The sequence below is a fragment of the Indicator indicator genome, chromosome 13 (genome assembly GCF_027791375.1).
Source record: "Indicator indicator isolate 239-I01 chromosome 13, UM_Iind_1.1, whole genome shotgun sequence".
NCBI classification, from domain to species: domain Eukaryota; kingdom Metazoa; phylum Chordata; class Aves; order Piciformes; family Indicatoridae; genus Indicator; species Indicator indicator.
The window spans coordinates 27,166,925-27,180,096 of record NC_072022.1 but is presented as its reverse complement, the minus strand read 5'-3'; the positions used below and the strand labels follow the sequence as shown (position 1 = coordinate 27,180,096).

Below are 13,172 nucleotides of genomic sequence, written 5' to 3'. Positions count from 1 at the left end.
CAGCCCAGAGAGCCAAGTAGAGCCTGGGCTGCAGCAAGAGAAGTGTGGCTAACAGGTGAGGGAGGTGATACCCCCCTCTGCTCCACTCTGCTGAGACCACACCTGGAATACTGTGTCCAGTGCTGGAGCCTCTATTGCAGGAAAGATCTGGAGGTGCTGGAAGGTGTCCAGAGAAGGGCCACGAGGATGAGCAGAGGGCTGGAGCTGCTCTGCTATGGAGATAGACTGAGAGAGTTGGGGTTGTGCAGTCTGGAGAAGAGAAGGCTCTGAGGAGACCTTCTTGTGGCTTTCCAGTATCTGAAGGGGGCTCCAAGAAAGCTGGAGAGGGACTTTTGAGGGTGTCAGGGAGTGATAGGACTGGGGGGCATGGAACAAAAACTAGAAATGGGGAGATTCAGATTGGATGTTAGGAAGAAATTCTTCCCCAAGAGGGTGGTGAGAGACTGGCAGAGGTTGCCCAGGGAGGTGGTGGAAGCCTCATCCCTGGAGGTTTTTGCAGCCAGGCTGGATGTGGCTGTGAGCAACCTGCTGTAGTGTGAGGTGCCCCTGCCCACAGCAGGGGGGTTGGAACTGGCTGAGCCTTGAGGTCCCTTCCACCCCTGACAGTTCGACGAGCCAGAGCCTCCCGCAGCAAACCCCTTCCCAGCTCACAAGTTCTCATCCAACCACTCGATGTAGCTGTTCAGCAGCCTCCGCCCCACCGCCAGCTCTCCTGAGCCGGAGATGAATATCATGGCCCCGTGGAAGGCCTCCTGGAAGTGCTGGTGGGCCAGGGGCACCCCTGCTGCCCGCAGGCGGGCGGCGTACATCAGCCCGTCGTCGCGCAGCACGTCGTGCCCGCAGGTCAGCAGGTAGGTGAGGGGCAGGCGGCGCAGCTGGGCGGCGCTAGCCAGCAGCGGGGCCGCCCGCACCTCCAGGAAGCCCGGGTACTGCTCGGCCAGCCTGGGGCTGCCAAAGCTGGGCGTGGGGTAAGGGTGACCCTGCCTCATCTCAGCGGGCAGCAGGCTGCTCCAGTTGACCAGCTGCAGCAGGTGGCTGGCGTGGGCTGGGACGTGCCTGTTGGAGGCCATGGCTTCCCTCAGCGAGGCGTCAGGGGTGAAGTACTCGCTCCAGAACCTGACCATCAGGGCCTTGGAGAGAAGGGGGTCGTCCTTGTTCTCCTCATAGGAAGGGGAGTTGAGGTCCAGGGTTTGCAGAGCAGGGTAAAGCAAGGCTTGGAGTTTCAGCTTGGTTTTGACCTCAGGGTCCTCCGGCAGCTGTAGAAGAAAAAGAGGAATGAGCGCAAGAAGTTGGTTCCAGAGTGTTGGTTCCCTCACTCTGACAGAAGCCCTCAAAAGGGAGGAATGAAGACGTTCATAGAACCATAAAATGGTTAGTGTTGGAAAGGACCTTCAAGGTCATCCAGTTCCAACACCCCTGCCAGGGGCAGGGACACCTCCCACCAGCCCAGCTTGCTCAGGACCTCATCCAGTCTGGTCTTGAACACTGCCAGGGGCTGGGACACCTCCCACCAGCCCAGGTTTCTCAGGACCTCATCCAACCTGGTCTTGAACACTGCCAGGGAGACAGCATCCACAACCTCCCTGGGCAACCTGTTCTAGTGTCTCCTCACCTTCACTGGAAAGAATTTCTTTCTAAGATGCAGTCTCAGATTCCCCTCATGAAGCTTTGTGAGATTCCTCATCCCTGGAGGTTGGACGCCAGGCTGGATGTGGCTGTGAGCAACCTGATCTAATGTGAGGTGTCCCTGCCCATGGCAGGGGGGTTGGGACTGGATGATCCTTGAGGTCCCTTCCAACCCTGACAGTTCTGTGATTCTATAGAAAATTTCTACTCTTACAGCTGAAAAACTGCAGGCTTGAGGCTCCTGGAGACATTTCAGAGAACCCAGAGCTTATCCATCTGCTTGGGTTTTTAACTCTGAGTTGGCAGGACTCAGGCAACTGCAATCCTGTGCCTTTTAGAGGTGAAAACTAAAATATGAGGAGTTGAACACAGGCACTTCTTGCATGCCATCCTTTCCCCCTCTTTACCAACACCTTTTCAGCTTCTCCCTTGTTTTCTGCCTTTAGTGCCCACAGCAAATTCTCCACCTTTCCGAGTCAGACTCCTTGCAATCCAAACCTCTCCTCAGGAGAGCAACAATACCAAACAAAGCCAAGAGAGAAGTGTGAGAGGCACCCAACCAGGCAGGATCCAGCCACACCACAACCTTTTGTGGCTGTTGGGGGTTTTCTGCTGCTTTTTACACCTCCTTAAGGGTAAACGTGAGGCTGGACACGAGGAAGAAGTTCTTCCTCATGAGAGTGGTGAGAGCCTGGAATGGGTTGTCCAGGGAGGTGGTTGAGGCCCCATCCCTAGAGGTGTTTAAGGCCAGGCTGGATGAGGCTCTGGCCAGCCTGATCTAGTGTGAGGTGTCCCTGCCCATGGCAGGGGGGTTGGAACTGGATGATCCTTCTGGTCCCTTCCAACCCTGACTGATTCTATGATTCTGTGAAACTGCTACATTTCCCTTCTCGAACAACACACCCAAAGCAAACCCAAAAGGTGTTTGAGGGCAGAGTGGTCTGTGGGGCAGAAAGCCTGGGTGGTTAGGGTATCAAGGAGGTCTTTTCCAACACAAACAATTCCAGGATTCCAGGGTCTGGAGGACATCAGAACATCAATGCTGCTTTGATGCCACTCAATGACTCCCATTTGCTGCCGTGGACCTCCAGAGAGCTCTTTGTGATATCCCACAAGAGGCTTGCTCCAAGCACTGGGTTTTTTTATTAGTCTCTTGTAAATCTTCATGGCATTACCAAAACTGAATGATTTGAGCTATTTCAGCAGCTTTGTTGGGTTTGGGGGATTTTTTTTTACCTGCTGTGCCACAGCTGCAGCCAAGTTGCCACCTGCGCTGTCTCCTGCCACACAGACTCGATTTGGGTCCACCTTGTACTGGGAGAGGACCTTGCTCTGGAGGAAGAACTTGGTCACCGAATACACATCTTCAAACTGAGCAGGGAAATGATGCTTGGGGGCCAGCCTGTAGCTGCCAGGGGCAAGCAGAAGGGGTGTTAGGTCCTGCTGTGAGTCAAGAGCAAGATTGTCAGCACCTACACCCCCGCCCCCTGCCCCAACTTGGCTGTGTCCAGAGGAAGGGCAACTACCTGTCCACCCTGGAGGGCCAAATATTTTATTACCCACCCAGGTTTGTAAAGCCACATCCAAAATCATCACCAGCCACAGCTCACCACTGCAACCCAGGCAGGTTTTGCTGGCTAGAGTCACAGAATCAACACTAAGGGCTGGGGGTCAGGAGGGAGGGGACAGGCTCTGATCAGTTGCATCCTGGGATAGGACAAAGGGCAATGGATAGAAACTCCAGCACAGGAGGTTCCACCTCAGCATGAGGAGGAACTTCTTCACTGGGAGGGTCACAGAGCACTGGAACAGGCTGCCCAGAGAGGTTGTGGAGTCTCCTTCTCTGGAGACTTTCAAGCCCTGTCTGGATGCATTCCTGTGTGACCTGCATTAGGTTCTGCTCTGGCAGGGAAGTTGGACCTGAAGATCTCCAGAGATCCCTTCCAACCCCTAACATCCTGTGAGCCTGTGATCATCCACTCCAACCATCAACCCAACATCACCATGGCCATTAGACCATGTCCCCAGGTGCCATGTTTTTTGGAGCCCTCCAGGGATGGGGACCCCACCTGGGTCCCCTGGGCAGCCTGTTCCAATGCCTGTCCACTCTTGCAGGAAAGGAATTGTTCCTCACATCCAACCCAAACCTCCCCTGGTGCAGCTCAAGGCCATTTGCTCTCGCTCTATCCCTAGGTTCTTAGGAGAAACACATGATCCAAAAGGATATTGCAAAGTTAGCTGCATTGAAAACAGCTTCTTTTATTCCAAACCTTCAGCCCATCTAGAGGCAGAATCTTTCTTACTTGACTGACACCACCACAGCATTCAGCCTGTTTGAAGTCTGCCTCGTCAGGTAATCGGAGGATTTGAAGCCTGAAATGAAAGGAGGCACTTGGAACACCACAGAGAGCAACTGCAAGCAGACAAACCCCACACATAGAGAGCATGTTTCTCTTTGCACAAGGTTTCCAAACCCTCCATCTGCTTTCAGCTGCTGGCATCTCCCACCAAACAAAGGGCAATGCTTGAAAGCAGTCATTGAGATCTCTGTGCTGGGGTTAAGCACTGGAAGCCTTAACCATAGAGACAGAAAATCTTCCAGGGGCCAAGCAGTCCAGGAGGTGGCCCCAGGAAATTGTAGTTCTGTTGTTATTCAGTCCTATAATTCTGCTCTCTCTGTCAGCAAGGCCAACTGGGTCTCTTCTGGAGGGCAGGGATGCCATCCAGAGAGACTTTGAGAGGCTGGAGAGGTGAGGCCATGACAGCGTCATGAGGTTCAACAAGACAAAGTGCAGGGTCCTGCAGCTGGGTCAGGGCAATCCCAAGCACCAATACAGGCTGGGCAGGGACTGGCTGGAGAGCAGCCCTGAAGAAAAGGACTTGGGGCTGCTGGTGGAGGAGAAGCTCAACAGGAGCCACCAGAGTGCACTTGAGCCCAGAAAGCAAATCACAGCCTGGGCTGTATCAAGAGAAGTGTAGCCAGCAGGTGAGGGAGGTGATTCTCCCCCTCTGCTCCACTCTGCTGAGACCACACCTGGAGTACTGCATCCAGTTCTGGAGCCTCTGTTACAAGAAGGACCTGGAGGTGCTGGAAGGTGTCCAGAGAAGGGCCATGAGGATGAGCAGAGGGCTGGAGCTGCTCTGTTGGGGCTGTTCAGTCTGCAGAAGAGAAGGCTCTGAGGAGACCTTCTTGTGGCCTTCCAGAATCTGAAGGGGGCTACAAGAAAGCTGGGGAGGGACTTTTTAGGGTGTCAGGGAGTGATAGGATGGGGGGGGCTGGAAAAAAACTAGAAATGGGGAGATTCAGATGGGATGTTAGGAAGAAATTCTTCCCCATGAGGGTGGTGAGACACTGGCACAGGTTGCCCAGGGAGGTGGTGGAAGCCTCATCCCTGGAGGTTTTTGCAGCCAGGCTGGAGGTGGCTGTGAGCAACCTGCTGTAGTGTGAGGTGTCCCTGCCCATGGCAGGGGGGGTTGGGACTGGCTGAGCCTTGAGGTCCCTTCCACCCCTGACAATTCTATGATTCTATGATCCTCTCAGCTCTCCAGAGGGAGTCCTTACCTGGCAATGTGGTGTGTTGAAATTCCCCTCCCACGTTAACCACACAGACTGCTCTTGAAACGAAGACAATCCCCCATCCAGCCCCCCGTGACACTGTGATTGGCACCGGTGGGGAACTGCTCACCTGCATCTCCTAAGCACCATCCTCCACCATGGAAATAGATCACTGCCCTCCTCAGCCCCTCAGGCTCCTTCCTGGGCACGAAGAGCCGGACGGGGACACCGCTGAACTCAGTGTCCGTCACGGTGACGTTCTCATCAGAGGTGGCTGCCACGTGCTGCAGGGCCATGATGGCCTTCATTGCTTCCATGTAGTGCATCAGACCCAACTGCTCAGCAATGGCAGCCTGCAAGCCAAGCAAATAGCACTGCAGACACAGCCCTGGTGGCTCCCCGAGGTGACACTGCCCCAAAGCCAGGTGATGCTCCGGACAAGGCTGCAGAAGTCACCAAGCCGGATGCTGCTGACCCTTGTCCGGTCACTTGCTCCTTGGCAGAAGAGACCAACCCCCACCTGGCTCCATCCTTTCAAGGATGACCTTTCAGGTCATGGCCCTCAGCACCACATCTCCACACCTTTGAAACCCCTCCAGGGATGGGAACTCCACCACTGCCTTAAGTCCTTTAGGGGGAAAGATTCTCCCTCATGTCCAACCTAAACCTCCCCTGGTGCAACCTGAGGCCATTTCCTCTCACCCTTTCACTTGGTTCCTTGGGACAAGAGACCAACCCCCACCTGGCTCCATCCTTTCAAGGATGACCTTTCAGGTCACCACCAAACCATGGCCCTCAGCACCACATCTCCACACCTTTGAAACCCCTCCAGGGATGGGTGCTCCATCACTGCCTTAGGTCCTTTAGGGAAAAGAGTGTCCCTCATGTCCAGCCTAAACCTCTCCTGGTGCAACCTAAGGCCGTTTCCTCTCACCCTTTCACTTGGTTCCTTGGGACAACAGACCAACCCCCACATGGCTCCAACCTCCTTTTTCAAGGGCTCGTAGAGAGCCAGAAGGTCTCCCCTCAGCCTCCTCTTCTCCAGGCTGAACAACCCCAGGTCCTTCAGCTGCTCCTCACCAGCCCTGTTCTCTGCACAGCCTTCACCAGTTTTGTTGCCCTTCTCTGGACGTGCTCCAGACCTTCAATGTCCTTCTTGGAGCAAGGGACCTCATCTGAAGGTGACAGACAGCTTAAACTCAAAGCAGGTTTGTGTCTAATAAGAAATGAAATAGCCCAGCCTGGAGCAGAACCTGTCAGAAGTTCAACTCTCCAAGGGATGCTTTGTCCTGCCCTGGAGGAATTTAGAACATGAAAACCTTCACACCTTAATTTGATGATGTTCGCGGGGAACCTGCTTTAGCAGGGGGGTTGGACTAGATGATCTCCAGAGGTCCCCTCCAGCTCCCACCATCCTGTGATATTGCAGGATCAGAGCACATGAGAGCTTGGAAGGGACCTCCAGAGGAGGTTGCACAGGAATGCATCCAGGTGGGTTTGGAAAGGCTCCAGAGAAGGAGACTCCACAACCCCCCTGGGCAGCCTGCTCCAGGGCTCTGTCACCCTCACTGGAAATAAGTTTCTCCTCATGTTGAGATGAAATCTTCTCTGTTCAAGCTTGAACCTGTTGTTGCTTGTCTTATTACTGCACACCACCCAAAAGAGCCTGGCCCCCTCCACTTGACCCCCACCCCTCAGCTATTGATAGACACTAATCAGATCCCTCTCAGCCTTCTCTTCTCCAGACTAAACAGCCCCAGGGCTCTCAGGCTCTCTTCACAGGGGACCTGATCAAATCTCCGAATCATCCTTTTGGCTCTCTATTGGACTCTCTCCAGCAGGTCTCTGTCTCTCTTGAACTGGGGAGCCCCAAACTGGACACAGGATTGCAGGGGTGGTCTCAGCAGGGCAGAGAAGAGGGGGAGCAGAACCTCCCCAGCCCTGCTGGCCACACTTTTGCTGATTTGGATAAGTCCTAATGCTAGGTTATGGCACTCACCTGGCACTCGGGTTGGTGCTGGCAATCACACCACCTAACCCTGCCTGGTTTGCTGTTGGCAATTCTGATCATTAAATGATAATTAAATTAACTGTTTAATGACCTTCTACACAGAATCTCCTTTCTCAGCAGTTAGAAGAAATGGAAACACAGCTCAGACCTTTCTGACAATGCTTGGTGGGGGCTGCCACCACACTTATGAGTAATCCCTCTGAAGACCTGGGCTAAGCCATGCCAGGAGCTCTACCAGACCAGTTTGGGGTGGAGATGAAGCCAAACAAGTAGCAACTGGCAGGCAGAAAGAAGCCACAGCTCCTTGCCACAAGCTCAGTGAGGACAAACACAGCCAGAAGCCCTGGTGTGGTGACAGCCACCACCCAGCTGCCAGAAATTTCTCAGCTATGTTTGCCCTCAGGATTAGCATCAGGAAAACAAACAAACAAACAACAAATCTATGGGTCAAAGGGAGCTGTGCTGCAACTCCACAGGGCTTGTGCAACTCCCCTGTGCTGGGAGGATTCCCTCAGCCTCAGGACTGAGGCTTTCAACACTCCCAGAGCTGCTCTGTCCACAAGTGGTCGTTGCACATTGCAGAAAACCACTGGTGTCCTGCCTGTGGTTGGGAGGCAGTTACCAGATGAACCAAATGGATCTCACACCCTCACTGAAGGATCTGACTGGCCCCATGCTGAGGCTGCTGCACATTAAAGGGCAAGAGGAAAAGCAGCTGGCTCTGGGGTGTGTTCCTCATGCTTTGGGAAGAGTTTTCCACAGTCACTTTCTCCATCTTCCACACAGGAAGCATGGCAGCAAGGACCAACCACAAGATCCAAACAAGCAAAGCAACATCAAAGAGTCCATGAGTAAACACAAGCACACAAAACTTCCCTCCTCCTGTGGGCTGCACAGACCCAACCAGGGGTCTCCTCTGAAAACAAAGGCATGGCTCTGGACACCCCCAGCAGCTTTTAATCTTGTCCAGAAGTGTGATGCTCAGGAGACACACCAAGAAAATATACATCCTTGCCTCCAGCAGAAGCAAGGTAAAAGCAGCAGCTCCCAGGGATTGCTGTCAGTCACACCCCACAGGGCTGTAACCAAAACACCAACACCCCAAATCCATGCCTTTGGAGCACACAGCCCTGCTCTCCATGCCTGCAGCAGCCAAGCCTTCCAGCAGCAGCCCTCAAGCTGAACCAGAAACCTCTCCTCAGGCTCCTCACAACCTTCCTTTGATAGATTTTTTATGGTGCAGGGAAAAAAAAATAAATAAGCAGTTCTCAGTGTTTGCAGCCAATCAGAAAGATGTCAGCAGCACCAGCCCCTCTCCTTCCCCTAAAAACAAGGACAGAGATAAAGCTTTAGATTTGGGTTACAGTGCTGCAGCCCTCTTGGGATAGCAGGGCTGGGCTCCAAACAGCTCCCAGCTCAGTGGAGTTAAGAGGTGGGATCCTGGATGTCAGGAACAAGTTCTTTACCATGAGGGTGGTGGAACATTGGAACAGGTAGCCTGGGGAGGTGGTTGAGGCCCCATCCCTGGAGGTATTCCAGGTGAGGCTTGCCAGGGCTCTGGGCAACCTGATCTAATGGAAGATGTCCCTGCTGAGTGCAGAGGGGGTTGGACTGGATGACCTTTGGAGGTCCCTTCCAACCCAGACCATTCTGTGATTCTATGACCCACAGTACTGTGATGTGTGCAGAGTGTGCAGCCTCTCAGCTCCCTTCTATACATTGGCAATGGCTGCATAGCATGGAATGAGCAGGAGCTGGGGATCTATGCACACAGAAGCTGCCAGGGAAGGCAGAGAGACTGTGCTGTCAGTAAACACTGCCATGCAACCAGGGCTTGGTATTGCTGCCTCTCCAGGCTGCAACATATGGGCCTGTGCTGCTTTGCTAGGTACCATTTCTTGGGAGGGAAGATTGCAGCAGGAGTTTAAAAAAAAAGGAAGGGGAAAAATTTAAAAAAAAAGGAAAGAAAAAAAAAAGGAAAGATGGGAGAAAGGGGGGAAAGGGGGGGAAAGGGGGGAAAGGGAGGGGAAAGGGGGGAAGGGGGGATGGGGGGAAGGGGGGAAGGGGGGGAAAGGGGGAAGGGGGGCTACAGGGGGAAGGGGAGGGGAAGAGAGGGGAACGGGGGGAAAAGGGAGGGAAAGGGGGGCAAAAAGGGGGAGGGAAAGAGGGGGGAAAGGGGGGGAAGAGGAGGGGAAAGCAAAGGGGGAAGGGGAGGGGAAGAGAGGGGAACGGGGGGAAAAGGGAGGGAAAGGGGGGCAAAAAGGGGGAGGGAAAGAGGGGGGAAAGGGGGGGAAGAGGAGGGGAAAGCAAAACAAGGGAAAAGAACAATTACATCTTTGCTAAGGTTCTTTACAGTCACAGTTGCAGCGAGTTGAACGCTTCGATCAGTGTGTGTGACTCCCTCTATGGCAATAGACAGGGCACAAAACTGCCAGGGCTCAGCTAACCACAGAGGCACCGACAGCAGCTTCTGCTCCAGCTCCCCCGCCCCGCTCCCTCTCCCCCCCTCCCCGAGCAGCTCCCCCCCAGAGCAGCCCCGGATCGAGCGCAGCCCCGGGCCGAGCGCAGCCCCGCACTCACCAGCTGCGCAGCAGCCCTGAAGGGAGCCAAGATCAGCATCATTTTCCAGGGCTGCTCGCAGTCCTCGGACATGGGGATGTAGATCCAGTAGGCGAGGAGGGCAGAGGCAAGGCAGAGCAGCCGCAGCTTGGCTCCCATGTCTGCAGGCTCGGCTCCTGCCGGAGTGGCCGGGCTGGCTGTTCTCTCGCTGACTCTTGAACAAGCCACAAAGCAGCTCAGGGCAAAGTTAATTCCCTGTTGTGCTTGGGTCCCGGCCAGGAGGTGATTTCTCAGCTCGGAGCAGAGGTTACTTTGCTGTGCACCACGTCCCTTCGGCTCGCAGCCCCGGCCCCCCCAGCCACAACGAGACAGCTGCGGAGCAGGGAAAAGAGGGAGGATGAAAAACAAGGAACAGAAACCCAGGGCTGCCCAAGGGGACGCTCAAGGCAAAAAGGATAAACCGAACAATCAGTGTCACACAATGGTAGGAGTTGGAAGGGACCTCTGGCTAATCGAGTCCAACCCCCGCCCCGGGCCACGGAAGGGTCACCTAGAGAGAGTCACACAGGAACACGTCCAGGAGGGTTTGGAATGTCTCCAGGGATGGAGATTCCACCCTGTGGTAGTTTTGGGCTACGCCTTTAAAATTTTCCTTGGATCTTGAGTAGAAGAACGTGGTAAAATGTAAACAAATCACTATTGGGTGTAAAAGGGAAACTAATGCTAAGTTCTAAACCATCCCATTGGAGAGGTCTCTACCACAAGAATTAGTTTGGTAGATAACCTCTCTCCTGGCCTCTTTGCTCTAGGAGATGCTAACTTTGTGCTTCTGCTGGCTTCTGCTTCACCTTGGCTGCATTGTTTTGGCTCAGTCTAACCTCTCTCTGCTCCTTTCTCTTGTCCATTTGTGTACAGGAGGGGTAAGGGGGAGGCAGAGAGGGAGAAGCAGTTGTAGCTTCCCCTGGTCTTTGGCCAGGGGGTGTCCTTGTGCTGTTCACTGATTGTAAATCCCTGTCAATATTGTGTATTTGGTGCAGATTCACTGCATTTTGTTGCAGAGTGTGGGTTTGCTTGTAAATGCAGCTCTCATTTGCTGCCAACTGAGCTGGTCTGGCAAAGTTAATGCTGGGGGGTGGGGTGGGGGCACGAATTTTCAACCCACCACACAGCACCTCTCTGGGGAGCCTGCTCCAGAGCTGGGTCACCCTTAAACTAAAGGTTGATCCTCATGGTTAGATGGAAGTCAGGAGCTGCTCCTTCCCAGTGCAGCTGTTCATAGGATCATCACAGGATGCTAGGGGTTGGAAGGGACCTCCAGAGATGATCCAGTCCAACCCCTGCCAGCCCTTCTCAACACCCCTGTGTCTCCATCCTTCACACCCCAGAGCCCTGCCTGGGGGCATCAGGCATTGGCAAGTGGCTGTCCCCAACCCAGAGCATCTGTCCCCTCTGGTGGCATGTCATAGAATCATAGAATCAGTCAGGGTTGGAAGGGACCACAAGGATCATCCAGTTCCAACCTCCCTGCCATGGGCAGGGACACCTCACACTACATCAGGCTGGCCAGAGCCTCATCCAGCCTGGCCTTGAACACCTCCAGGGATGGGGCCCCAGCCACCTCCCTGGACAACCCATTCCAGGCTCTCACCACTCTCATGGGGAAGAACTTCTTCCTGACATCCAGCCTGAATCTCCCCACTTCCAGTTTTATTCCATTCCCCCCAGTCCTGTCACTACCTGATAGCCTAAAAAGTCCTTCCCCAGCTTTCTTTGTCCTGAGCCCCTGCCACCAAAGTAGGTAACTGGAGGGTGATGAAACCTGCTGAGGCATGGAGCCCCTGTGGCTCTCCAGCCCTTGGCTGCTATTCTGCTTCACAGGCTCACAGGATGTTAGGGGCTGGAAGGGACCCCCAGAGATCATCCAGTCCAACCCCCCTGCCAGAGCAGGACCAGAGAATCCAGCACAGGTCACACAGGAACACATCCAGATGGGGCTTGAAAGGCTCCAGAGAAGGAGACTCCACAACCTCTCTGGACAGCCTGTTCCAGTGCTCTGGGACCCTCCCAGTGAAGAAGTTCCTCCTCATGTGGAGGTGGAACCTCCTGTGCTGCAGTTTCTATCCACTGCCCCTTGTCCTATCCCAGGGTGCAACTGAGCAGAGCCTGTCCCCTCCCTCTTGACCCCCAGCCCTCAGCTATTGATAGATATTGATCAGATCCCTCTCAGCCTTCTTCTCTCCAGACTAACCAGTCCCAGGGCTCTCAGCCTCTCCTCCCCAGGCAGTGCTCCAGTCCCTTCAGCATCCTTGGAGCCCTCCCTTGGACTCTCTCCAGCAGATCCCTGTCTCTCTTGAACTGGGGAGCCAAGAACTGGATGCAATATTCCAGGTGAGGTCTCAGCAGGGCAGAGTAGAGAGGGAGGAGAACCTCCCTGGATCTGCTGAACACTCTCCTGTTGCTGCACCCCAGGATGCTGTTGGCCAGCCCAATTTCTGCAGATACCAAACTGGTTCAGACAGCAGCACCTAACCCAGCACCATCCTTCCCCCCAGGCACTGCAGGCTTTGGCAAAGCTCACCCTTCCTCTTGGACCAACACACCAAACCAGTTGTGCCATAAACACAGGAGAGAAAACAAACAGTAAAGCAAAAAAAAAAAAAAAAAAAAAAAAAAAAAAAAAAAAAAAAAACCCTTATCTTCTGCAGGGCTTCTGGTTAATGTTTGTAAGGTCAGATTTCACTGCTCTCAGGATGGAGAAATTTCTGTGCAACCACTCCTGCACAGGGTGGAGTCCAAACAGGCAGTTAACAGTTACACCACAGCACCTTGCAGGGGCAGGAAGGGTGAGACAAAGGTCAGCAGCACCAGGGAGCCCTGCCGGCACCCAGGGGCCCTGCAGCAACAGAAGCCCTGCAAGCCCCAGGGAGCCCTGCTTTACAGCTTCAGTTAAGAGCTGAGCTCTGTGCTGCAGTTGAAGTTTCACCAGCTGCAGTGAAGCCTCAACAAGACCAAATGCAAGGTCCTGCAGCTGGGTCAGGGCAATCCCAAGCACCAATACAGGCTGGGCAGGGACTGGCTGGAGAGCAGCCCTGAAGAAAAGGACTTGGGGCTGCTGGTGGAGGAGAAGCTCAACAGGAGCCACCAGAGTGCACTTGCAGCCCAGAGAGCCAAGCAGAGCCTGGGCTGCAGCAAGAGAAGTGTGGCCAGCAGGTGAGGGAGGTGATACCCCCCTCTGCTCCACTCTGCTGAGACCACACCTGGAGCTCTGTGTCCAGTTCTGGAGCCTCTATTGCAGGAAAGATCTGGAGGTGCTGGAAGGTGTCCAGAGAAGGGCCATGAGGATGAGCAGAGGGCTGGAGCTGCTCTGCTATGGAGGCAGACTTGAGAGAGTTGGGGATGTTCAGTCTGGAGAGGAGAAGG

General features: G+C 54.3%; 1 protein-coding gene across 1 annotated transcript; it reads right to left on the bottom strand.

Moving 5' to 3' along the window:
• Nucleotides 1-647: 647 nt before the first annotated feature.
• AADAC (arylacetamide deacetylase) lies at nucleotides 648-9,911 on the bottom strand. The gene is made up of 5 exons (XM_054386121.1): nucleotides 9,774-9,911; nucleotides 5,313-5,535; nucleotides 3,930-3,999; nucleotides 2,863-3,034; nucleotides 648-1,256 (listed from the first exon to the last, which is right to left on the bottom strand). Exons 1-5 carry the CDS (start codon nucleotides 9,909-9,911, stop codon nucleotides 648-650), a joined length of 1,212 nt encoding a protein of 403 aa, XP_054242096.1.
• Nucleotides 9,912-13,172: the final 3,261 nt, after the last annotated feature.

Excerpts from the sequence above, each read along its gene's own strand:
- AADAC (XM_054386121.1), bottom strand. The coding sequence starts at position 9,911 with ATGGGAGCCAAGCTGCGGCTGCTCTGCCTTGCCTCTGCCCTCCTCGCC. Across the intron at positions 5,536-9,773 it reads TCAGGGCTGCTGCGCAGCTG|GCTGCCATTGCTGAGCAGTT; the intron begins GTGAGTGCGGGG and ends CTTGGCTTGCAG. Across the intron at positions 4,000-5,312 it reads ATGGTGCTTAGGAGATGCAG|GCTTCAAATCCTCCGATTAC; the intron begins GTGAGCAGTTCC and ends CTTTCATTTCAG.